Consider the following 27,637-nt stretch of genomic DNA (forward strand, 5'->3'; position numbering starts at 1 on the left):
CTGCTGCAGGAGCTGCCTGTGATGACACTCATTTGTTTGGTTTTATTCCTCCCAAAGAAAGCATCTGGAACTTTGTGGCTTGGGAAATAATCAGGCAGTGTGGTACAAGACAACATTTTGTTTGAATTTCTGGAAATCAGAGTCTCCTGATGCTGCACTGAAACCTTATCATGTTATTTTGTTTTGGGTTCTCATCACTTTATCAACGGCTGCCTCGCTGGCATTTGTCGAAGCAGAATTTGGCAATTACAGTTTTAAATATTTTTTTGGTGTTCCTCCTGCTTTTTCTCCTTCCCTTTTTGTTCTCCGAATGGGAGCCTGGAGCTGTCCCCCCCTCCAGTGCAAACCAGCTCAGGGGGGATGAGGGGAGAGGGAAAAAGCCCCAAATTCCCTCTCTGGGAATTGAGGGTCAGCTGGACGTGCCAGAGGTGCTCCTTTCATCCTCTGCTGGTTTGTGCTGAGCCTTTGGGCAGTGCAAGGTAAATAAACAGAGATTCCATTCTTTTGTGTAAAAACAGAGCCGCTTTAATGAAACACTTTTGGAAGCAGAAACATTCATCCCAGGCTGATCACAAAAAACGCTGTGAGGCTTTTTGAACTCATTGCTGGCTGAGTCATACCTTCATCCTTTCCCTCAGTAATTAGTTCCCTTTATTTCACTGCATTCCCACTCCTCTGTTCTCTGCAAAAACCACAAGGATTTTCCAACATAATTGCTGAACAATTTAATTAAAACCTATCTGGAACGTTGAGGAAACACCAGCAATATTCCAGGTGGGGATTTTTTTTTCCCTGTTCACCTATGCAGGCTCCCTTCTCTCGTCTTTTCCCTACTCTCACCAAAAGTCATGTGAGCCATTTTCAAATTAAATTAAAATGCTGCTCCAGGCTGTGTTTCTGTTCCACTCTCTCATGTAACACAAACACAATTTCAAGAAGGAAAAAGAAAACATTGTAAAAAGAATCTGCTGTTGATAAGGTATCAATGTCACTACAGTAAAAATCCTGACATTAAAATAACATATTCAGAATGCCACATTGTAGTCGAGGCTTTTGAGAGTCTTCCTCAGGGAAAATAAAATCTCATTCTGAGCTGCATTTTGTAAAGCTTTCCTTGCCACATTTATTGATATGAGGGGAAAAAACCAAATCTTGGTACCACCCATTGTGGGGAGTTTGGGCAGATTTCTGCTCAGCCAGAAATAAAAGTAGACATTGTGAAACACCTGATTTTATAGCAGGAAAAGTAGGAAATTTTTAAAAACTAATTGTGGCATGCAAGTTGTATTACAGTCTGTCCATAAATATCAGAGAAAGCATTTCTTTGTGCAAGGTGCCCAGAGAAGGCAATGTGGGCTGGGTGAGTCGAGGTTCAGGTCTAATTACTGTAAAACTGAAATAGGACCAGAGCTCTGGGGAGCTGAAAAGCAGAAAATACCTGTTTGCTGTTATCCAAAGGGCTCCATCCCATCAAAATGGATTTGGGGGCAAATGCCACAGGACTGGTATTGAATATTAACCACTGAATATTAACCATTAAATATTAATCATTGAATATTACCCGCTGAATTTTAATCTTTGTGGTTATTAAGCTCTGTAGGCTTCTCTAGGTATTGGTTTGATCTGACACAACGAAATAAGGCCTGGCTTTGAATCTTTCCGGAAATTAATAATGTAAATGCACATCACTGTCGGTAAATAGCTCTCCCAATAATGTCACTGTAATATCAATTATTTTCAGAAGAAATGTAGCTTTTTATTCTTTTTGTTTGATTTATATTAGTCTGTGGTCCAAATTGTTAGTGCTTAGGAAATTTTTGTTTTGTCTTGAGTAAAGTAGAAAACAAACTGGGCTTTACATTTGGCAGCACATAGATATGGTTTTAATTTAGGGTTGTAAATTAAAAGAGCCAGGCTGATTTATAGTAAATAAAAAGTGAAATATTGGCTTTTATGTGTTAAGGGGACACTTATTCCTCAAAGGATAATGACATGTTTTCCTGTTGGCCCTGCATCATTTGCGTTTCACTGGAAATGTGTAAACTCAGTCACAGAAAAAGTAAATCTATTTTAGAAGAGTGTTTCCAAACCTGTCCTTGAGATAGTAAAACCTGTCAGAAAAGGCAAATAATGGAGATCCCCATCCTGCCTGAGGGCTCTGCCCCCTTTTTTCTGGGGCACAAATAGTCTGGACTTTGGCATTTACACTTCCCAAAGTTTCACCACTGTGAGCTGAATTACTTTTATCAACTTAAATGCGTGTGTGAAGGATTAGTTACCAACTCCAGTCATCAATTCAGGAAAGTTATGACAGTAAAAAAAGTTACAGGCAAAATGTGCTGTAACCCTTCTCTAGTTTGAGTTCACAAGTAGCCAAATTCACTGACAGGGTATGGTGGATGCTCATGAATGAAAAACAATTAAATCCTGTTAAACAGGGTGAAACATCTGAGAGCTTCCAGAAATCATTGCAGTGTGAGTTATGCAATATTTATTGCATGTATTTTCAGGTGAGTTTCCAAAGTTCTAATAGTGCTGGGGTACAAGTACTGGTCATGTATTTAGGGAGGTTTTAAGGGCTGCAGCTGCCCTGAGAATGGACATGGTTTGTAGCAATTTTAACCTGTCATCATTTGGGCTTGGAATTTGTTCCATGGAAAACTTAAATCCATGGATTAATGCTTTAACCCACGGATTAAAAATCTGGCTTTTCCTTCAGCAAGGTGTGGTTAGTCCATAGGAATGCTGGCTTGGGAATTGGGTTTTGATTATCAAGGCTGTTTCTTAATTTAGTTATCAGTGGAAGTTACAGCTCTGTGGATAAAGGAAGCTGTGACATCAGGAAAGTACAAAATGTGGAGCACAGATTGTTTTAATCACAGAAGCGTTCAACTCGATTCAACACACAAGGAAATATTTGTGAATCATTTTCTTTTTTTAATAGCACATTGTTATAATACTTTACATATACACTGTACAATAATTCTTTCGTATCCAAGACTTTCATACAGAAAAAAACAAAAATAGTTCTATAAAACATTCTGTAGTTCATTGGAAAGATTTGGAATAAAACACGGGGAGCTCTTAACCTGCAGGTGATCAAAACAGGGGGCAAAATTCTGGCAAAATTTGTTCATGAGCATTCATATTGGCAAAATTCTGGCAAAATTTGTTCTTGAACATTTGTATTGGAAGAAATTCTGGCAAAATTTGTTCTTGAACATTCATATTGGCAAAATTCTGGCAAAATTTGTTCTTGAACAGTTGTATTGGCAAAATTCTCATGAAATTTGTTCTTGAACATTTATATTGGCAAAATTCTGGCAAAATTTGGTTTTGTACATTGATATTGGCAAAATTGGCAAAATTCTGGCAAAATTTGTTCTTGAAAATTGATATTGGCAAAATTTTTGTTCTTGAACATTCATATTGGTAAAATTCTGGCAAAATCCTGGCAAAATTTGTTCTTGAACATTCATATTGGCAAAATTCTGGCAAAATTTGTTCTTGAATGTTCATATTGGCAAAATTCTGGCAAAATTTTTGTTCTCGAACATTCATATTGGCAAAATTTTTGTTCTTGAACATTCATTATGGCAATATTGGAGAAAATTCCGGCAAAATTTGTTCTCGAACATTCATATTGGCAAAATTCTGGAAAAATTTGTTCTCGAACATTCATATTAGCAAAATTCTGGAAAAATTTGTTCTTGAATGTTCTTATGGGCAAAATTCTGGCAAAATTTTTGTTCTCGAACACTCATATTGGCAAAATTGACAAAATTCTCGAAAAATTTGTTCTCGAACATTCATATTGGCAAAATTTTTGTTCTTGAACATTCATAATGGCAAAATTGGAAAAAAATCTGGCAAAATTTGTTCTTGAATGTTCATATTGGCAAAATTCTGGAAAAATTTGTTCTTGAATGTTCATATTGGCAAAATTCTGGCAAAATTTTTGTTCTCGAACATTCATATTGGCAAAATTGACAAAATTCTCGAAAAATTTGTTCTCGAACATTCATATTGGCAAAATTTTTGTTCTTGAACATTCATAATGGCAATATTGGAGAAAATTCCGGCAAAATTTGTTCTCGAACATTCGTATTGGCAAAATTCTGGCAAAATTTGTTCTTGAACAGTTGTATTGGCAAAATTCTCATGAAATTTGTTCTTGAACATTTATATTGGCAAAATTCTGGCAAAATTTGGTTTTGTACATTGATATTGGCAAAATTGGCAAAATTCTGGCAAAATTTGTTCTTGAAAATTGATATTGGCAAAATTTTTGTTCTTGAACATTCATATTGGTAAAATTCTGGCAAAATCCTGGCAAAATTTGTTCTTGAACATTCATATTGGCAAAATTCTGGCAAAATTTGTTCTTGAATGTTCATATTGGCAAAATTCTGGCAAAATTTTTGTTCTCGAACATTCATATTGGCAAAATTTTTGTTCTTGAACATTCATTATGGCAATATTGGAGAAAATTCCGGCAAAATTTGTTCTCGAACATTCATATTGGCAAAATCCTGGCAAAATTTGTTCTCGAACATTCATATTGGCAAAATTCTGGAAAAATTTGTTCTCGAACATTCATATTAGCAAAATTCTGGAAAAATTTGTTCTTGAATGTTCTTATGGGCAAAATTCTGGCAAAATTTTTGTTCTCGAACACTCATATTGGCAAAATTGACAAAATTCTCGAAAAATTTGTTCTCGAACATTCATATTGGCAAAATTTTTGTTCTTGAACATTCATAATGGCAAAATTGGAAAAAAATCTGGCAAAATTTGTTCTTGAATGTTCATATTGGCAAAATTCTGGAAAAATTTGTTCTTGAATGTTCATATTGGCAAAATTCTGGCAAAATTTTTGTTCTCGAACATTCATATTGGCAAAATTGACAAAATTCTCGAAAAATTTGTTCTCGAACATTCATATTGGCAAAATTTTTGTTCTTGAACATTCATAATGGCAATATTGGAGAAAATTCCGGCAAAATTTGTTCTCGAACATTCGTATTGGCAAAATTCTGGAAAAATTTGTTCTTGAATGTTCGTATTGGCAAAATTCTGGCAAAATTTTTGTTCTCGAACATTCATATTGGCAAAACTGACAAAATTCTCAAAAAATTTGTTCTCGAACATTGATATTGGCAAAATTTTTGTTCTTGAACATTCATAATGGCAATATTGGAGAAAATTCCGGCAAAATTTGTTCTCGAACATTCATATTGGCAAAATTCTGGAAAAATTTGTTCTCGAACATTTGTATTAGCAAAATTCTGGAAAAATTTGTTCTCGAACTTTCGTATTGGCAAAATTCTGGCAAAATTTGTTCTCCAACATTTGTATTGGCAAAATTCTGGCAAAATTTTTGTTCTCGAACATTCATATTGGCAAAACTGACAAAATTCTCAAAAAATTTGTTCTCGAACATTGATATTGGCAAAATTTTTGTTCTTGAACATTCATAATGGCAATATTGGAGAAAATTCCGGCAAAATTTGTTCTCGAACATTCATATTGGCAAAATTCTGGAAAAATTTGTTCTCGAACATTTGTATTCGCAAAATTCTGGAAAAATTTGTTCTCGAACTTTCGTATTGGCAAAATTCTGGCAAAATTTGTTCTCCAACATTTGTATTGGCAAAATTCTGGCAAAATTTTTGTTCTCGAACATTCATATTGGCAAAACTGACAAAATTCTCAAAAAATTTGTTCTCGAACATTCATATTGGCAAAACTTTTGTTCTTGAACATTCATAATGGCAATATTGGAAAAAATTCCGGCAAAATTTGTTCTCGAACATTCGTATTGGCAAAATTCTGGAAAAATTTGTTCTCGAACTTTCGTATTGGCAAAATTCTGGCAAAATTTGTTCTCCAACATTTGTATTGGCAAAATTCTGGCAAAATTTTTGTTCTCGAACATTCATATTGGCAAAACTGACAAAATTCTCAAAAAATTTGTTCTCGAACATTGATATTGGCAAAATTTTTGTTCTTGAACATTCATAATGGCAAAATTGGAGAAAAATTCCGGCAAAATTTGTTCTCAAACTTTCGCATTGGCAAAATTCTGGAAAAATTTTATTCTCGTACATTCGTATTGGCAAGAAGGGGGTTTGTTGTGCCTTGGAGGACGCTGCCAGCCCTCTGCGCAAAGCATAACAGAGCAGAGCAGGTGCCTGCAGGAGGTTTGTCCCTCGCCCTGCAGCGGTGCCAGCCCCACGGGCCCTCTGGGGACGCGGTGCTGGTTTCTGGGCCGGAGGGATGGAAGGAGCCTCCCAGGGCGGTGCTGGAGGGGCCGTTGGGCGCTCAGGGCTCGCTGATGTCCATGAACTCCTTCTCGGGGGGCGGCCCGCCCCGGTACCAGCTGCAGGTGCCGTCGCTGCGGCGGATGCAGGCGTAGTGGCGCGCCTGGTGGCCCTGCAGCCGCCGCTCCAGCAGCCAGTCCGTCCACAGGCACTCGTTGGGCGCCGTGATGGAGCAGGGCACCGAGTAGCACGTGGTGATCTGGGGAGACAAGCCGGCCTTCAGCACCCCACAGCCTGCCTTGGACTGGGGGTGTTCCCAAAAATGGGAATTAACGGGGCTTGTTAATGTCTATCTGCGCTGCACTCACCTTGCATCTTCCTCTTCTTTTTCTGAATGGGGGTTTATTCCCAAAAAAGTGTTTATTTACATCTATCTGCTCTGCACTCGGCTTGCAGCCTCCCTTGGACTGGGGGTGTTCCCAAAAATGGGAATTAACCGTGCTGGTTTACGTCTATCTGCTCTGCACTCACCTTGCAGCTTCCACTGAATAGGGGTTTATTCCCAAAAAAGTGTTTATTTACATCTATCTGCTCTGCACTCACCCTACAGCCCCCCTTGGACCGGGGGTGTTCCCAAAAACGGGAATTAATGGTGCTTATTTACCTGTATCTACTCTGCGCTCACCTTGCAGCTTCCTCTGAACCAAGGTTTATTCTCAAAAAGAGTGTTTATTCAGATCTATCTGCTCTGCACTCACCTTTCAGCCTCCTCTGACCTGGGCTTTATTCTCAAAAATGTGAATTAGCAATGTTAATTTACATCTCCCCGCTCTGCACCCACTTGCAGGCTCTCTTGGACTGGGGTTTATTCCCAAAAATGGGAGTGAACGGGGCTTGTTTATGTCTATCTGTGCTGCACTCACCTTGCAGTCTCATCTGAATTGGGGTTTATTCTTAAAAATGTGATATTTACATATCTATCTGCTATCTATCTATCTGCTCGGCACTCACCTTGCAGCTTCCTTTGAACCGAGGTTTATTCTCAAAAATGGGAATAAATGGTATTTATTGACATATATCTGCTCTGCACTCACCTTGCAGCTTCTTCTGACCTGGGGTTCATTCCCAAAAATGTGTTTATTTACATCTATCTGCACTGAACTCACCATGCAGCCTCCCTTGGACTGGGGTTATTCCCAAAACCAGGAATTAATGGTGCTTATTTACCTGTATCTACTCTGCACTCACCTTGCAGCTTCCTCTGACCTGGGCTTTATTCTCAAAAATGTGAATTAACTATGTTAATTTACATCTCCCTGCTCTGCACTCACCTTGCAGCCTCCTCTGACCTGGGCTTTATTCTCAAAAATGTGATATTTACATATTTCTCTGCTATCTATCTATCTACTCTGCACTCAGCTTGAAGCTTCCTTTGCACCTGGGCTTTATTCTCAAAAATGGGAATTAACAGTGTTTATTTACACTTATCTGCTTTGTACTCACATTGCAGCCTCTTTTTCAGTGAGGTTTATTCTCAAAAATGCAAATAAATTGTGTTTATTTACACTTAGCTGCACTGAACTCACCTTCCATCTTCCTCTGACCTGGGCCTTATTGTAAAAAAATGTGAATAAACACTGTTAATTTACATCTATCTGCTCTGCACTCACATTGCAGCTTCCTCTAAACTGGAGTTTATTCTCAAAAATGGGAATAAACGGTGCTTATTTAAATTTATCTGCTCTGCACTCACCTTGCAGCTTCCTCTGACCTGGGCTTTATTCTCAAAAATGTGATTAACCATGACTAATTTACATTTATCAGGTCTGAAATTACTGTCAGACTTGCAGCTTCTTCTGAACAGGTGTTTATTCTCAAAAATAGAAATAAATGCTGTTTATTTCCATTTATGTGCCCAGCACTCACCTTGCAGCCACAGCCCATCTGGTACCTCTGGTTCAGGCTCTTTTTCTGAGACAAGGATAAATCATCCCACGGCTCAATGTAGTTGCACAAGTGGATCAGCACTTTGCCATCATTTAAAATTTGGCCTGCAGTATGGAAAACACAAAAAAATCAAAGCAATAAAAGTGTTTTCTAAATATTAGAAGTGGAAGAGCACCTTGAGCTTTTAACTAATTGCACCAAATTAGTCATAATCTAATTTTTTTTAATTAATTTAATTATAACAGAGAGAATGTTCTCCTAATTGCATGCTGGATGGATGTAAAAGATTAAAAAAGGATATTTTTTTCTAAAGATGTCGGTAGTCTGCCAGCAAGGGGTGGATGCAAATGCAGTTAAACTGGATTTTAGGAGTGTCCAGAAACATCTGTAGTTTTCTCGTTATGCACCTTTGCATTCCTGGGAAAATCAGTACTGTTGTTTTTAATCAAATAATAATGGAAAATACTGAATCAAAATTCCTTCTATTTACTGATTATTGACCTTCCCTTCCTTTGGAGCTGCTCTGAGTGCTGCAGGAAGGGTGGAAAATGTGTCAGGTCACACTAAAACTAGAGCTGAACACAATTTTTACATCCTGCTGTGTTTGTATTTAGTACATAAATGCATTCCTTTGCATATTTTAGCAAACTCACTCCAAGCAGCCCCTTCTGAATCCCCAGGAACACTGATTTTTTTTTGCTCCATTTTACCTGTTAGAAGATACTGTTTTTTGTTGTTGGCTTCTAGTTTCACTCCACAGAGTGATGAATCAAAAGGGGTGTAGACATACTGGACATCCTTGAGCTTCTCAAAGCCTTTAAACATCTGAAAATGATCAGAAACAGAGTCAGCAGTGGAAAACAAGCATGAAAAAAACAATTGTAAAAAAGAGCTGGAAGAGATACAGGGTGAGTCTCTTTAAGGAAGGCTCCAAAGTCTGAATTAATGTGAGAAAACACCAAGAACTGGACTTTTCCTCTGCACTTAACGAAATTCATCCAAGAGTTTTAGAAGGGAATTAAGTAGGTCTTGATTTTTTAAATTATAGCTTTTAAAATGTGCTTTTTCAGCGTATTTCATGGATTGTTAAAACTTTCTCTTCAGTTCATGTTCCAGTGGCATATTCCATTCAAAGAGCAATGCAGAGACAGCAATCACCCTGACTAAAAATGCAAATATTTCTCAGTGTATTCCTCTGGGGAATTTTCTCTTGGTCAGTCGAGTTGTTGGGGTCTCCTGGGACACCAAATGTGCTGAGGAACTGAACATTTCCTGAGCATTGTTTTCATTTTTGGTCACTAAAATAGAGTGATTCTCCATATCCCAAATTCTCACCAGTGGGACCATCAGAAATGCAGGGATGAGGGGAGAAAGATGAGAAGGACTATATCTAATTAGAAGCTTAATTAATTACTTTATTATACTATATTATACTATATTATACTATTACTTTATTGTACTATATTATTTTATACTATTATACTATATTATTTTATACTATTATGCTATATTATTTTATACTATTATGCTATATTATTTCATACTATAATACTATTATACTATATTATTTTATACTATAATAACATTATTTTGTACTCTATTACACTGAATCTAAGCGAGCACTCAACTCAATTGTTTAGGATTTTGTGACTGTCAGCCAACAGTCCTGACACACACACTTGGATTCAATTCAGTGAATCAAAACACTCACACCAGAATCTAATTATTAATTCTTTCCAGGTAAACAATCTTCCACAATGCATTCTGCTTGTTTTAAAATGAGACAGGAGTAAAAATTTGTTTTAAAACAACTACAGGAGCGGTAAATGAGATAAGAACTGGTTTTTTCTCTTTCTCTGAGGTTCAGAGCTGCCATTCCCAGAAGTTTCTTTGGGAAGCTGTGCCTTGCTTTTCTCTTTGAAGAGAAACGCAGCTGCATGGCACCTTCTCAAATAACTGCTGGAAAACCTCGCCCACCCCTCAGGATTCCCACCCTGCCAGCCCCAAAACGGAGAGGTTTGGGATCAAAACCGAGAGATTTGGGATCAAAACCCTTTCCAGGCTTAACCAGCAGCTTCAGCCCCGAGAAGAGACGAGAAACGAGGCACTAAAAGATGCAAACAAGCCGAGCAGTGTCCAAGGTGCTGCTGGGTGCCTGTCATCACCTCGTGTGCCACCGCCAGCCTTGGTGACATCATGCCACGTGCTGGCAGCTGGGGACAATGGCAGGGCCTCACAGCTCGGCCAGTTGCAGCTGCTGTCCCTGGAAAATGTGTTTGTGTTCCTCGGGCCCTCCCAGGGGGTTTAAACAGCGCAGGCCACTAGAAAATACTCGGTCATATGTTGGTTTTTCTGAGGCTTTGTTTGTGGAGGGGGGAAGGAAGCCAAGGCCGCTGTCACCGCGCGGCCGATCCAAAAATATGAGCTGGGATTTGAAATGCTCTGGGGAATAAAACAAACAGGCCCAGACGGACCAGAACACAACCCAAACTGGCACCCTGGCCAAAGCAGCAGTGGGAACCACAGAAAATGTGCAAAGTGAAGGGGGAAATGTGTCTGTGCAGGGAGGTGTGCAGGTCAACTTTGCCCCAAGCTCTGTCCACGTTCAGAAACCCTCAGGGCCTGGTAGGGAACAGATTTTCCATGGATATCTCAGATTTGGCCTCAATTTTGGAGGTTTTGTGCAGACAGCACACCTTGATTTAGCTATAAATCCGCTAAATACCCACAGCAATGCATAATGGAGATTTAGTTATTATTTAAATGAGTTTAATGTTTGTTTTGTTGCAGGGTTTTTTCCCTAAATATCCGCAGCAATGCATAATGGGGATTTAGTTAATATTTAAATGAGTTTAATGTTTGTTTTGTTGCAGGTTTTTTGGTCGCATTTTCAGATTATTTCTCTACCTATATAATTGTTACAGCAATTCTAAAGATTATCATCTTGTGTTTAACTCAGTAAATCATATTTAATCTCCTCAATCATATTCTCCCTTCCCTGAAAGCATGGATATTTCTCTGCAGAGGGATAAGGTGGTTGGGTTTGGTTTTGGAATGATGCGTGGTCCTGGTGGGACTTTATTGGAACAGGAAAATAGGGTGAGGATTTGGGGGATGGAGAGATGTGACCCTGCTCCTAAAGTCTGTGTGGACATCATCCCTGTGCTCCTGAGGGGTGGGACCAGCACCAGCACATGGCTTTGCTTGAAGATTTTAGAATGAGTGTGATGATCAAGTCAGTAACAAAAATATTAAGAAATATTAATAAAATTACAAATTAATGCATATATATCACATATTATCTTCTCTCTTTAATATAATGCTGTAAATATTGCAAGAAAAAGAACAGTAATTGAAAACATTTATGGCTTCTTGACATGCTGACCCATTGCTAAAAAAATGAAAGCCTCATTGTTATTTTTTTTGATTTCTGAAAATGAATATAAAAATTATCTCTAATATTTCCATCTAGAATTGCAACATTTTAATGCTAAGCCTGATGCACTGGATTTAAAATGAGAGAAACAGAATTTAAGCCATCCCATTAATGGAAAAGCTCAACAGAGCACTAAAGCAGAGAAACAGCAGCATTGTGCAGAATGTTACAGTCAAATAAAACCTCCAAGGGCTCTGTGTTCCCTTTCCAAGAGGGCACAATTGGTGAGGAAAGTGTGAATATCTGAGTGGTCTAAAAGCCCTCTCCAAAACTCACACTGAGGTGATAATTTTTGTGAATTTTGGTGCTAATTTTTGATGCATTTTACAGCTCAGAAGAGATGATTGGAGGCTCTGTTCTTCCCTGCTGTGTTACATAAAGCAAATTCTCTGTTATCCCCACCCTGGGCATGCAGAGCACCTCGAGTGCTGTGCCCAGCTCTGGCCCCTCAGTTTGGGAAGGACCTTGGCACACTGAGCACATCCAGAGGGACAACGAGGCTGGAGAGGGGCTGGGAACACAAACCCTGTGAGGAACCCCTGAGGGAGCTGGGGGTGCTGAGCCTGGAGAAAAGGATGCTCAGGGCTGCCCTCATCACGCTGCACAGCTCCTGAAAGGGGCCTATGCTCAGCTGGGGCTGGGCTCTTTCTCCAGGCAGCACTGACAGAACTGAGGACACAGCCTCAATCTGCACCAAGGGAAATACAGGTTGGATAGCAGGGAAAAGTTTTTCATAGAAAGGGGATAGAGTTCTGGAATGGCCTGGAATGGATGGAGTCCCCATCCCTGGGTGTGTTTAACAAAGCCTGGATGTGGCACTGGGTGCCAGGCTTTAGTTGGGGTGTTGGGGCTGGGCTGCACTCGATGACCTTGAAGGTCTCCCCAGCCCAGTGATTCTGTGAATTCTGTGAATTCTGGGTTACCCAGAGCCCTGTGCTCAGGGCCACTGAACATCCAAAGGACCCTGCAGCTTGTGGGCCTGCAGGGCACCAGGAGAAACCAGCAGCAGCATTTGAGAGAAGATTGGAATGGTGGACAGAGGAGATATCCTCACCCTTCACACTCACTGTGGAGTTAAATTCTTTAAAATTCTGTCACCTGAGGTGAGACATGGTGTGCTCAAGCTATTGCTCTGAGCTCAGCTGCTCAGCAGACTAATTGTTGTTTACTTTTCACCTGTTACATCCCTTGGATGTCACAGGTTCCTGTGGGCTTCATCAGGCACTGTTGCCTTGCTGGGTTTATTTTGGTGCCACACTGGGTGCACCGAGGGTGGGCAGCTCACAGAGCTCCTGGTTTCCCACCAAAAATCCTTCCTTTCCCAAAATCCCTCCCTTCTTGGAGCAGGGAGCTGGGTCCTGAGGAAGGGGAAGGTTTGGTCCTAAGTTCTCTCTGGTCAGGAGGAAGGATTTGAGGGGTCTCGGTTATCACAACCCTTCTGTTGTTAGTCTAAATTGAATAAAAGTTTTTTAAATGCCTCTCAGTTGCCCCATCTCTGGGTCAGGAAAAGAGTGTTGTGTGTGATGATGTAGAGGATCTTTCCTAAAAAAACCCATCTCTGCTTTGTCCAGGCCTGGCTGACTTGGAATTAAATAAACTCCTGTTCCTGCTGCCTGAGTTTGGAACAGGCCTCCACTGGTGAAAATTAGGGAGAAACTCCAAAGCAGCTTCAACACACAAATCTCTTTCAGAGATTTCAGTGGGATAAGAATGGGATTACAGGCTGAAAATAATCACTCAGATTAGATTTCTCATGCTTCTTGTTTGTGCTGGGGTAGGAGATGATTTGCTTTTCTCTCAGGCTCCTGAGGTGCTGCAGAGGAGCAGCAGAACATTGGAGTGCCAGTGGGAGGAAAGGGAATTCTCTGGCATTGATGTATTTATTTCTGTAAGGAAACATTCGAATAAATCCTTAACATTTAAGAGGATGGGAAGCGGCAGATGGTGACAGCTTTGGGGTTTGTTTTAGCAAGGTAAAGACTGATTTGTTGAAATTGTTGTAAAACCTCACCAAGAGGTTTGTAATAACCAATGGTATGATAACCATCCCTGTGAATACTTTGAGATATTTTTGTTTAGCAAAGATTCTTCCTACTCAAGCTCCTGTGAGGGGATTCTATCAGTGGATACAACTTGAATGATGGAATATTTTTTTAAACCATGTAGCCATGCATAAGGACCTTCTTAGGTATTCCCAGTAAATAGAAAAGTGCAAAAATGATAAAATAATATTCAGTGAAAAATGAGAGATGAAACTACCTTGGAAACCAACCCACCAATCCACCTCTGAATTAAAATGTGTGCACACTCACACATTTTAATTCAGAGAGATCACCTACTTCTTGTGTGTTCCAGAAAAAGGTTAAATGATCATTTTAATTATCATCATCACGATCATTTTAGCGCCAGTGGGAGTTTGCTGGTGACTTCCTTGGGGTCAATTTGTATTAATGAATATATTCCCTTATTGGAGCTGAACAGAGTGGGGAGACCCTGTGAAAGTTTGGATCATGCACAGCTGCCACACTCAGGGCACAGGAGATCAGGAATTCTCCAAACCCTGGTGATGACACCACTCCCAGAATGAAGCACATTTTTGGTGCCTTAAAATCACAAATAACAAAATTCTTCATCAAAATATCATTATTTAGCAAAAACCTCCTGAATATAAAAAAAAACCCTCCTGAATATCATTATTTAGCAAAATTCTTCATCAAAACACCATTATTTAGCTAAAACCTCCTGAATATAATTATATCATTGTTTAGCAAAATTCTTCAAGATATCATTATTTAGCAAAAAACCTCCTGAATATGAAAAATACCCTCCTGAATACCATTATTTGGCAAAATTCTTCATCAAAATATCATTATTTAGCAAAAATTTCCTGCATATCAAAAAAAACCTCCTGAATATTATTATTTCACAAAAACGTCCTGAATATCAAAAATATCCCCCTGAATATCCTTATTTCGCAAAATTCTTCATCAAAATATCATTATTTAACAAAAACCTCTTGAATATAAAAAAACCCTCCTAAATATCATTATTTCAAATTCCTTCATCAAAATTCTTCATCAAGATATCATTATTTAGCAAAAATCTTCTGAATATCATTATTTAGCAAAATTCTTGATCAAAAATATCATTATTTAACAAAAACCTCCTGAATATAATTATTTAGCAAAAAAACTCTTAAATATTAAAAAAACCACCCTCCTGAATATCATTATTTAGCAAAATTCTTCATCAAGATATCATTATTTAGCCAAAAACTCTTGAATATCAAAAAAACCCTCCTGAATATCATTATTTAGCAAAATTCTTCACCAAAATATCATTATTTAGCAATCACCTCCTGAACATCAAAAAAATAATCCTGAATATCAAAAAAACCACCCTCCTGAATATCATTATTTAGTGAAATTCTTCATCAAAATATCATTATTTAGCAAGAACTTCCTTAATATCGAAAAACTCTCCTGAATATGATTATTTAGCAAAATTTTTCATCAAAATATCATTATTTAAGAAAATAAACTCCTGAATATCAAAAGATCCCCTCCTGAATATCATTATTAAGCAAAATTCTTGATCAAAAATATCATTATTTAACAAAAACCTCCTGAATATCAAAATTAACCATCCTGAATATTATTATTTAGCAAAATTCTTCTTCAAGATATCATTATTTACCAATAACCTCCTGAATATAATTATTTAGCAAAAAAACTCTTAAATATTAAAAAAAACACCCTCCTGAATATCATTATTTAGCAAAATTCTTCAACAAGATATCATTATTTAGCAAAAAACTCTTGAATATCAAAAAAACCCTCCTGAATATCATTATTTAGCAAAAACTTCCTGAATATAAATAAACAAAAAAAACCACTTCCTGAATATCATTATTTAGCAAAATTCTTCACCAAAATATCATTATTTAGCAATCACCTCCTGAACATCAAAAAAAAAAAATCCTGAATATCAAAAAAACCACCCTCCTGAATATCATTATTTAGTGAAATTCTTCATCAAAATATCATTATTTAGCAAGAACTTCCTTAATATCAAAAAAATCTCCTGAATATGATTATTTAGCAAAATTTTTCATCAAAATATCATTATTTAAGAAAATAAACTCCTGAATATCAAAAAATCCCCTCCTGAATATCATTATTAAGCAAAATTCTTGATCAAAAATATCATTATTTAACAAAAACCTCCTGAATATCAAAATTAACCATCCTGAATATTATTATTTAGCAAAATTCTTCATCAAAATATCACTATTTACCAAAAACCTCCCAAATATCAAAAATACCCTCCTGAAAATCATTATTTAGCAAAATCCTCCTGAATATCTCTCAAGCTCCTGAGGTGCTGCAGAGGAGCAGCAGAACACTGAAGTGCCAGTAAAGGGAGTAAAGGGAATTCTCTGGCATTGATGTATTTATTTCTGTAAGGAAACATTTGACTATATCCTTAACATTTAAGATTTAAGGATTCATTAAAATTTTCCTTTTCTTTTTTTCTTTCCCCTTTTTTTTTAATTTAAATAGACAAATTTAATAATTTGTCTATATCCTTAACATTTAAGGATTCATTAAAATTTTCCTTTTCTTTTTTTCTTTCCCCTTTTTTTTTAATTAAATAGACAAATTTAATAATTTGTCTATATCCTTAACATTTAAGAATTCATTAAAAATTTCCTTTTCTTCTTTTCTTTCCCCTTTTTTTTTAATCCCTCCTGTGATTTACCCATCTGGGTCTACCTGTGGGGGCAGCTGGAGCCTTTTCCAGCTTTCCCAGCGTTTTGGGAAAAATGATTTTGGGCTGAAACATGCAGAGGTTATCAGCATTGAACTACAAAAAAGCTGAGTGGTTCCATGTACCTTTATTTGTTTGATTTCATACCGGATCATTTTGTGGCTATCAAGGGGATCATCGCTGGCAGGAACCACCTTTTCACTGGAGATTTTTGCTCTGATCACTGGAAAAGAGAGAGAGAAAAAAAAAAAAGATTTATATGCACATGAGCAGTGCCAAATTTTACAAGGAAAAAATGAAAAATTGTATTGATAGATTTTGGCATTGCTTTGACACTTCAGGTACGAGTAGATTTGAAAGATTTTTACCATAAGAGTGCCAGCTGAGCTCCTGAAAACAAAAGTAAGTGGGCTGTCTGTGATGGAAATGTGGATTCCCAAGAGTGTGGAAACCTGATTGATGTTACCACTCAGTTTTGACAAAAGATGTCCATCAAAATCTCTGGAAGACTCGAATCCCATAAAATTTGACAAAATACCCATCATTACAATCAGTGAGCAGAGGAAAGGGACACGACTGTTGATTACAGAATTGTTGAGCCAATAAATAGACTTGAAATGAACCCCTGAAAGCCTGTGCCAGGCAAGATGAAAACATTGATTTAATGCATGAAATGAGAAGAATAATCTTATATTCACTTTTCTGGGGTTTAACAGAGCACACCATTAGTTGTGTTAACCTGTAGAAATCAACTACTTCCTTAATTCATTTCTTGTTCTTTAATCAAGGAGAGTATGATATTTTATGAAAGAAGAAATGGATTCTTTTCCCCTCTCCTTGTCTGAGGCATCTCTCTTGTGTGTGATGTTTAAAATACACCAGGACACTTTGGAAATACTAAAATTAGACTGAATTGCTTGATGCCCCCAAGATAAATGCATCAGAACACAGCTTGGATTTCAGCTGAGCAGAATTTTGTTTGGCACAACTAACAGAACATACCCATTTCCTCTTTGCTCTTCAATTTAGTTATTTGATCAGGAAGCACCATCAGAAAAACAAAAGCAATTTCTTTTCTATTCAATTTCTTATCTTCTGGATTAGATGAATAATAATAATTAAAATTGCCTATGTTTCCTTTACAGGCAAAGCTAAAGAGAATAAAAAAGCATTGTTTTGTTGTGGTTCTAAGAATATGGAGCATGGCCAAAATTCCTTTGTGGATTTGATCCCCCTAAATTAGTGAGAGCCCCATTTTTGCTCAGTTTTGGGATGGTCACTGCTGCAGCTCCTGGGTTAGAGCAGCCTGAGTCTTGAGCAGGCCTCCACTGGTGAAAATTAGGGAGAAACTCCACAGCAGCTTCAACACACAAATCTATTTCTGAGATTTCAGTGTGATAAGAATGGGATTATAGGCTGAAAATAATCACTCAGATTAGATTTCTCATGCTTCTTGTTTGTGCTGAGCTAGGAGATGATTTGCATTTCAGTGCTTGTGGACAGACACTGGCAAAGCCAGAGCAGAGCAAAGTTTTGTGACATCCAAATCACATTTTCCCCCTTTAAAACTCCCATTTTTTAAACTAGATTTGCCTCAATTTTTTTTCATATTTAATATTATAGTTGAAGAAAAGGAATAGGAAACCCAGGCTGAAACACAGCCAGGTGGAGATCAGTCCCACCTAACACTGAAAAATTCCCATTTCCTCACTAATTAGCTGAGCAAACTGGATGGGATAATCAAGGTGTTAAATTATTATTAAAATCAACCTGTTAATTGTTATTAAAGCTGCAGTTGCCTGCAACTTCCAGGCTCCAGCAGGATGCTCCCTCCATTAAACCTTCTTGAGGAGCATTTTGGACTTGTTGGGAGGAGAGAGTTCTTTTCAGTACAAGCATTAATTTATTCTTTTAAAATCCTCATTTAACATGGAAAGTGGCAGCATCTCTTTAATCATCTGCAGATGTGAGCAACCCCAAAATTCACTGTGTGCCTGCAGTCTCTGATCTCCTTCCAGGGGACAAGGGCTGTGGGCTGGGAGTGCTCTGCCCTGCTGAAAGGCACAAATTAGGATGGTGCTGCTTTGTTTTGAGATGCTCTCCTTTGCATCATCAATCCCTAAAAAAAATTTGAAAAGATTTCTCATTAAGGGGTCTGTTCAATTCTGAAGGAAAGGACTGAGAAAACAACATTATTTTCCCAGTGCCATAACATGGTTCATGTGCAGGGAATCTTTTCCTGCCTACTCAGCGTGGGATAATCAAAAGTGCTTTCCCCATGTGTCCCATGTTGAAACACTGTGCATTTCCATATTTTTATGAAATTCTACTTGTTAGCACGTGAGAGGAAGGTTATGGATAATCCCTGATAGCTCCAGGGGTCTCCATGGAGTTGTGCAAGGCTGAAAGTGCAGCGTCCTGGGGTTTGTCACCTTTTAGTGGGTGTGTAGGTGAAAATGAGAAGCATTTCTGTGTTGTGTGTGTTCAAGACTAAACTTCCAGATGGCAAAAGAGGAAAAACTGAGATTGATTTTTTTTTAACAGTAAGGAAGTTTAATTGCCCGAACTTTGAGTTATTTTGGTTTTGTCCTTCCATTCTCCAAACGCACAGAGATCTTTTGGCGCCTTTTAATTCTTCTTGGGCTCCTTTTTATTTTTTATTTCCTGTGCATTAATTTTTTTTAATTTTTTTTTGCCATCAGTGTCGTCTGGCTGTCTCCTCAGCCCTCTGGTTCATGTGGTTGCTCCTGTTTTTGACCACAAGCATTCCTGCTGCAGCATTCCTGGGCATCTCCCTCTCCTCCCTCCCTGCTGCCTCGGGGGCTCAGGATTGCTCCGACTCTGCACTTCTTGGTTTGGAGCATTCCAGGCCCGGCTTGGCCTCTCTGTGTCACTGGGAACAGCCTCTGGTTGTTCAGTAATAATGTCATTTTAGCTGTTATTGCTTCCTCATGAGGAATTTGCATCTATGGAATACATAGGCACGGATTTCACGTTGCAGTGCCAGCAATTCCGAATGCCTGGGATTCGTTCTGCACTAAACATACAGATTTGAACATTTCAGTAGGAGGTTGTAGCTCTTCTGTGGGCTCAACTTTGATAAAATGTCATTTTTTTATCCTCACTGAGGTTGTCTCAGGTGACTGAGCTGGAATGAAATGAATTTGAGGTATAGGAGGACAATGCTCAGCCCTTGGGCCCTCTCCTGAAATGTGTTAAGAATATATTTAATCCTTCTCTCCTGAATAATAATGATCCTCTACCAACCATTTGTAAATCAATAGGAGATCATTTTAACTGGGTAAAGCACAGCACATATTTAGTTTGTCATTTGGTATATTTGTGTTTATACAGTCAGGAGAAAAGTGTCAGGGTTGGTACAACACAGAAGGGTTTATATGCAATAAAGATAGAAAGAGAGGCATTAACCTGGGTGATTTCCTTCTGGAATTAGCTACACTAATTAATACTAATTAAATAATCACCACTTTGTGTGTTAGAGATTTTTGTGATCATGAGGAGCTACTTTTATTACAGGTAGATTTCCTTACTCTGAGGGAATTCCCTGCCATGAGATTAATTTTACTGCACCACAGTGACAAAACCAATGAAATCTGAAGGGAGAGAAGACACAAGGAACTGAGCAGTCACTGCAGGGCCCATTCCAAGGCACACATATGGATGAAATCTGGATAAACCAAATCCTCTTAAGGATTGGTTTATCATATTATTCATGAAAAATAATATATTAATATAAAATATATCAATATTAAAATATTAGACTATAATAGGATAATATTTTATAGTAATATATACATATATAAATATATTAATATATAATATATTGATATACTGAAATTAATATATTCCCTAAAAGTAGTGTCCTTTTTAGACTCTGAGTTATTTCCAAGGCAATAACTGAGAGAAAACTGTGAGTGAAGAATTACTCTCATTGTTACAAGTTGGTATTATTAAATAAGACATTCTGTATTACAGTATTTAATATTAGTATAATATTACCCTACTTAAGTGGTGAGATTATGCTCAACAGTCCAAATGTTGGAAGACAGACAACTCTGCTCAGCTAAAATAATCAATTTTTCTGCTCCTTCAAAAAGAAAAGCAAATTGGTGTTTACTACCCAAATAAACTTTATAATCCTAAGAAGCAGGAGGTAAAGGAGAAGAAAAAACTGATAAACAAATGAGATCTTTTCCTCCACTCTCTGTTCAGTACCAGAAACTGCATAGGGAAAAATAATTATTTAGGAAGATATTTAAGATACTGCTGGACATCAGAAGCAGAAATTCAATAAATTAAGAAATTGAGGATGCTGCTGGACATATAACAAGAAAATGTGTTCTATAGAAATCCTTATGTGCATTCTTGTTTTAAATCTACAAATAGATAAATAGGTAAATAGATATAGGCATATTGAGGAAGAATCTGGGTTTCTGTGCCTCCAGTTCACTTCAGGTTTTTGACAGGCTCCACCAGAGCTCTGTGAATAGAAATGTGATCTCCACCTCTTCTGAGCAGCCTTCCTCTGCAGAAATCAGGAACGTTTCATTCCTATCTCACAAGTTTATAACCACAGTCAGCTCTGCCACAAAAACCTTGAAATGAGACTTCAAAAACTGTTGGCAGGAAAAGATGTAAGCTACTGAAAAGTTATCATCAAGACCCATGAAGATCTTTTTTTTTTCTCTTATATTTTAAAGGCTCAATTTAGCCCTTTCATTTAATTAAATATAAAATACAAAGAGTAATTTTTGGGCACTCCTTTCCACCTGTCTCTTTAGTGTCTGACACTTCAGTCCAGCTGCTCTTAGATGTTCTTGGAGGGACAAGGATGAAAAGATTCAAGGAGGGGGAGCTAAATGAGAGTGTGTGGCTGTAGCGTGGATTGAGGGTGGCATCCTAAATATAGATTAAAAGCATCCAAAAAGGGTTTTTCTGGAAAAGCCAGAGTGTGCAGCATGAAATATAGCAGAGTTATGGACACAGAATATGGATGCGCATCATTTTGAAGGCACTTATACTCAAACTAACTTCCCTCCAGAAAAGTCTGGCTTTTCTCCAAAATGAAAGCACTTTTATACACAATATTCAGCTGTTTTCTGCTCACTGTTTTGCTGGAAGATTAACTCAGACTTCTGTCATCTATCTATTATCTATATCTATCTATCTATCTATCTATCTATCTATCTATCTATCTATCTATCTATCTATCCATCCATCCATCCATCCATCCATCCATCTGTTATCTGTCTATTTATCAGAGCTTTTTCACTCTTTGGGGTTCAGGAGCTTGAAACTTGTTCCATGAATGTTTGAAATTCCTAGAAGAACCCATGGTAAAAGGAAAAATCCTACAATGACAATTGCTGAGGCGTTGAGTTTATGCAAACTCAGTTCAAAGACTCTTCTTGTCCAAAAGTGATGGGTTTTGGGAGGTGGGGGACAAGAGGGCTTTTATTTCTCCAAAAGTGTATCTGTAAACTCCTTTTTTTTTTCTCAGAAGTTATTGAAAGAGGATTTTGCCTCATTGCAACACTTTCGTGGGATCCAACACTGTTTTATATATCCAAAGGAATCCAAATAACTCAGTTCAATTTTTTTTGCAGCAGTTATGATCCCAGGCTACTCAAACATGGTTGGAACATGACATTGTGGTGACTTGGGCTCATGCACTGAAGGAATTTGTCTGAGGAACGTGCAGAAGAGCCCACATGAGGGGTTTGGAGCTGTAAAGGTCAAGTTATCAGGTCCAGCGATTTAGAATGATAAAACAGAATTTAGAATAACAGAATAATAGAATAGAATTTAAACTATTAGAATAATTTAATAATAAAGCAGTAATAGTAATAGTAATAGTAATAGTAAGAGTAAGAGTAAGAGTAAGAGTAAATTGGAAGTAAATTAGAATAATAAAGCAGGAGAGAGTTGAACTGGCTCTGGGCTCTGCAGGCTGGGTGGCAATGGCTGTCCCTGTCCCTGTCCCTGGGGTGACAGGCTAGGGTTACTTCCAGTTGTGTTGTTTTCCCTTTATTCTGCTTTATTCTGCTTTCTTAGCTGGCTGCAGCAAAACAGAAATCCATTCTCAGTTCCCCAGTGGCAACTCTTAACAATTTTCCACCACCTGATAAAGATGTGCTTGTCTATTTTTAAGAGCTCCTCATTTAAGTAACTGCATCACTTTCTGTTTCCTATTTTGTATATCTTATGATATACATTATATATATATATAACATATGATATTATGATATGTAATGTTTCCTATTTTATAGATCCTAATTTATTTTCCAGTCACGTAACAGAAGCTTCCAGAACCCCTGCATTAACTAATCAATGGTGCAATAGTGATGATTTTCATTTGATGATTTTCATTTTCATCGATGATGATTTTCATTCATTTCATTTGAATATTGGGATAAACCACCTGGAAATGAACCACTTGGAAATAAACCACCTAGAAAATAAACCACCTAGAAATAAACCACTTAGAGCAGAAACAGCTGAATATTGTGCATGAAAGTGCTCTCATTTTGGTCAAAGGACAGATTTTTACAGAGAGAAGTTAATTTGGATTTAAGGGCCTTCAAAAGGATGCACATCCATCCACATTTTCAGTGTTGGTGGTGCCCCAGGTTTTGTCCCAGTCAGAACAAAGCTCAGCCAGGAGTTTTCCATAAATAAATTTCCTCAAGCAGAAGAGTGGTGATTTCCTTCAGGGGGTCGCTGTGGGATGAAGAAAGAAGGGTTTTTATTAACACCCTGTCACCACAAGTGCTAACATTTGTATTCTGCAGGAGAAGGCTGGGGAAATGTGATAATGAGATGTTCAGCAGTGCCCATCTCCAGCCTGGGAGGGGAATGAGTTCAGAGGGCTCCGAGTGAAGCTGGAAATGCCAGGAGGGGACTGGAATCCATGGGGGGAGCTGCTCCAGGGGGAATTATCTGTGTGCAGCCTGGCCAGCAAACACCCCTGCAGCTCAGATTTGCCTCCACTTGAAGTCAGGCATGTGGAAATGGCCAAGAATTGAAATGTGAGCGAGCAGAAAGCAAAATAACTTCAAGTTTGTGAGCAGAACTCATCTACTGCTGTCACCTAAAGTTAAGTTGTGGTAAAATAATGCAAAGAGTCCAAGAAAATCTCTGGGGAGAGGGTGTGACCAGAGTATTTCACTGGCCTTTGTGTGTGGAGGGCACAGAAGCTGAACCCAAAATGTTATGGTACCTTGGAGGAGAATAATGGCAAGAAATTCCATCAGAGCTGCCAAGGAAACCAAGAAGAGGGTGAAAGTTTGGTTTCAGGAGCACACAGATATGACAGAAATAATCTTTAGATAGGGAGCTAGACATCTGAGACACTTAACTTTTCTTGCAGAGAGGGAGCAAAGTCAGCAGGCAAAGAGAAGCAATAATCAGCCTCCAAAAAAAAAGAGGAATCTGCACAGAATTTGTCCTAAGAGACCAAAATGAATGAACTCCCTTAAAGCAACACTGCACAGGACAGAATAGATACCTGGGATAGAACCCTAAATTAAACATGGTCTGTTGGCTGCTGATTTATATTCCTCACCAAACCACTGAAATGTACAAGAGGGTGTAAAATCTTCCTCATTTAGGGCAGCTGTCCCATCTGTCCAGCATTGCCACTCTCCCTTTCCCTGCCTTTTTCTGACTACACATGCTGCACCGTTCACTGGTGTCAGAGCTTTACTTGCCATATTTGCTTACGGTAAAGCTTTGGTTCTCACCAATGAAGAGAGCAAAATAACTTGATTAAATATTAATGTATACAGAAAATATTGTAATTTCTCAGAATACATATGAGAGGCAGAAAGAAGTTTTGGTAACACAGATTGTAACCCTGATTGAAGCTCCCAGCTATCTCTAATGCTGCCAAAAAGAGGCAAAAGTTATTGACTGATTGACATAAAATAATGTTTGAACATAATTAATTAAATACCCAATGGATACCTTTACATACACACTGATAATTTTATCAGTGGCAAAAGTTATTGACTGAATGACATAAAATAATGTTTGAAAAGAATTAATTTAATACTCAATGGGTACGTTTACATACACACTGATATTTTTATCAGTGTGTGCACACATATTTTATCAGATATTTTTATATTATTTTAGAGGTAATTCTGGGGAGAATTAAGGTTTTGTTCTCTGAGTGTTTCAGTATTTGATTTGCACGTGGTGGCTTCCAGCAGGAGAGGCAGTGGTGCTGTGCCAGTCATTTGAAACCTCTGGGAATGTGTTCCATACATCCCTGGGAGCAGGAATCATTTCTGCCATGAGCAATCATCCCTGATTTTATTATTTTATGGCTCAATAAATCGCCTTTAACCTTAACACATTATTTTATGTCAATCAGTCAGTAACTGTGTAAGACCTTTCCAGACCAAGTCCCTGAACAGCAAATATTCTGGATTTATCTGCTCATGCTCAAGGATTGGCCAACTACACTCTCATGAAAATGCCAATATTTTTGTCCTTTTCCCAATTAAAATTGCCTTCATTTTTCTCTAGTCTGAGCCCCAAAAAGGAGGATCTGCTGGTGCTGTCACTCCATCTCACATATTTTAAGGTGGTTTGTGTTGCATGGGAAAGGTTTGCACTCTGTGTTTGCAGAAGCTCTCCTGCCTTTTACTGCTTCAGGAATTTGCTTTGCAGCTTGGTGCCATGTGAATCCTTGTCTTTATTTACAATAAGTAGCCTGAGCGGAACTCAGGAACTCAATTCCTATTAAATTGGACCTTTCAGAATCTCGTTGTTATGAATTTAGTGGGACACTTCCAGTCAGTTCCAGACCGCCTCTGCCATGGGTGTCCAAGTGTTTCACCTCCAATTGGCTTTGCTGGAGGTTTTTTAAAGCCAAACTTGCTGGCCACCATCACTACCTCTGGAAATAGTTTAAAATATCCATTTGTTAAATTCCTGTAAAGAACATTCCCAGTGTTGGGGCAGGGGCAGGCTGGAAGTGAAGGCTGATGTGTGTCAGAATGGCTCAGGCAGCGTTTGGGGGGGTCAAAAATGACTCCCAAACTCTCACAGGAGTGCTGCCAAATTACTGATGGTGCTGCCAGGCTGGGGATGAGATGGATACAACACACTGCCAGGAGAAAAAATCTCAGAAAATTATTCCAATGGCTCCTGTGAAGCCTTGGAGTGCAGGCGTCCCCCACAGCCTCGGATGCTTTCAGAATGCAGCCCTTCTTTTGCAGTGCTGGTTTCAGAATTATTGCACAGCTTGGGATTGTTCCAGACTGCAGGACAGAGAGATGTTTGCTTCAGGACCTGCTGAGCTGCTGCTTCATCCTGATCCTTTCAGGAGTGGAAACCCCACATTTTTATTTCTCTTTTGAGAACAAGTCAGTGTTGAATGCTCTTTGAATGATCTTTAAACAGCTGGAAAAGAACAAATGTTTTTAGCAAATGGCTCATCTATCAATTAATCTTTCACCAGGACAGAGCAGCAAACAGAAGCTTAATTTCCAAACTGTAACTCAGCTCAGATGTTTGAGGCTGTGGGTTGAGTTCAGTGCTGGATGCAAACAGAATGAGCAGCAGCAAAGCTGCCCCAAAACTGAGGGTGAAAAAATCTTATCCTCTGGATTTGCAGGATGGATTTTTTTATCTGTGAGTCTACATTTTATCTGTGAGTCTACATCAGTCCTGCTCCACAGCTCCCAGACCCAAAGTTGAGGAATCTTTAGTTCAGAAGATGTTTCTACTAGCTGGGATACAAAGGCAGTTTCATTTTTCCTGCTTTGCATTTCTGTTTCCTGACATTCCATCAATAAATGCTTATAGCCAGCTGTAAAATAACTAAATAATCTATAATGACTAAATAAATAACTGAAGTTGATTAGCACAGTAATCAAGTGAAGCACAGGTTCTGAAATCATGAGAAGGAAAAGTTGTGGAGCTTTCTGGACTATTAGAACAAAGGTGGTTTGGATCTATAAGCACAGAGCTTGTTGAAGAATTTAATGTAAGTGTAGCAGGATTTTCCCTTTATTCTGTGAAAAGCAATGTATGGAAGAGCATTTCTTAGTCCTGGTGATGTTTCCAGTTGCATGAGAAGATAAGGGTGGTGAGATAATCCAATCTGTAACTGGGAAATCAAAGCCTTACAGGGAAGTTCATGACCTGGACTAAAACTCCCCTTTTGAGAAACTTTTGAAGACTGAAAACCCCATAAATACACTCCAAGCTGATAAAGCAGATACCAGGGATTTTTTTAAATTACCTTGTGGTAAGGATATTAATTTGCACTGCATTGTTTCTCAGTGTAAATTCTTTGCAGAGTTTGATTACTCTGTAGGGTTTAATTAACCCTATTAGGGTTGATAATAAATCCTATAGGGTTATTTTAATAACCTTACAGAATTTATTAACAGACCTGTTCTAGTCTGCATCCAAGCTGCATTTCCAATTCAGCCTTTTGGGCTGTGGTAGGCTACTATTTATTCTCATTAGGACTCTCAGGTAGGGCAGGATTTTGTGCATCTCTGTGTTTTTGGCTCAGGATGCAAAAATTCCTCATGTTGAAGGCAGGAGTTGATTGGGTTTGCTCCCTTGTTAAACCAGAAGATTATGTGGTTTTATTTTTTTTTTTTTAATTAGAAGAATACACTCAATTTATGAGAGCAAAGTTTTAGAATCTCATTTTTATAAACTTTCAACTACAAGAGACGAGCGTATTTTTAACAGAAGTGTGGGATTCTTTTAACTTAAATATCACCTAAAAACTCCCCAAACTGATTTCCAAATGTTGTTCAAGGTCAGCTTTATTTTCACAGCTGCTCCTCGTGTTACCAGGAACATTTCTCTCTGCTTCACAAGCCTCAGATCCCACATCATTTCACTTGTAATCAACATCTGCCCAACTTCAGCTGCAGAATAACACTCCCTTTATGCTCCAAGCCTGTAGGACAACATACATGGTGTTATTGTGGATTTCCATTCATGGGGACACGGCCCTTCCTCGGGGTGGACAGAACCCCACATTGCTGAAATCGTTTTTAATGAGGAAGTTTGGGATTAAAGTTGGCACATTAATAGGATTAAGAATTTGGCAGCCTTTCATGTCTCTGTTTTATATTATTTAGTCTTTGTTTCTGCCCTCAGTGTGTGTAGAATGTTGCTTTTGAAATGATGGGCTTCAGTTTCCCAGAGTTACAACAAATTATTT

The 27,637-nt window shown here is 38.2% G+C and overlaps 2 protein-coding genes across 2 annotated transcripts in view; one reads left to right on the top strand and one right to left on the bottom strand.

Moving 5' to 3' along the window:
• Nucleotides 1–27,637, top strand: part of SYN2 (synapsin II) — a 194,082-nt gene that overhangs the window by 103,214 nt on the left and 63,231 nt on the right. The gene's annotated exons all lie outside the window — the stretch shown is intronic.
• TIMP4 (TIMP metallopeptidase inhibitor 4) overlaps nucleotides 5,962–27,637 on the bottom strand; it is a 30,357-nt gene continuing 8,681 nt past the window's right edge. Inside the window, exons 2-5 of the mRNA XM_058032201.1 lie at nucleotides 16,542–16,639; nucleotides 8,921–9,035; nucleotides 8,190–8,314; nucleotides 5,962–6,522 (exon numbers count right to left, since the gene is read on the bottom strand). Coding sequence (XP_057888184.1) covers nucleotides 6,325–6,522; nucleotides 8,190–8,314; nucleotides 8,921–9,035; nucleotides 16,542–16,639 — 536 coding nt within the window. The 3' untranslated portion in view covers nucleotides 5,962–6,324. The remainder of the gene's footprint in view (nucleotides 6,523–8,189; nucleotides 8,315–8,920; nucleotides 9,036–16,541; nucleotides 16,640–27,637) is intronic.

This window comes from Melospiza georgiana, chromosome 11 (assembly GCF_028018845.1).
Source record: "Melospiza georgiana isolate bMelGeo1 chromosome 11, bMelGeo1.pri, whole genome shotgun sequence".
NCBI classification, from domain to species: Eukaryota; Metazoa; Chordata; class Aves; order Passeriformes; family Passerellidae; genus Melospiza; species Melospiza georgiana.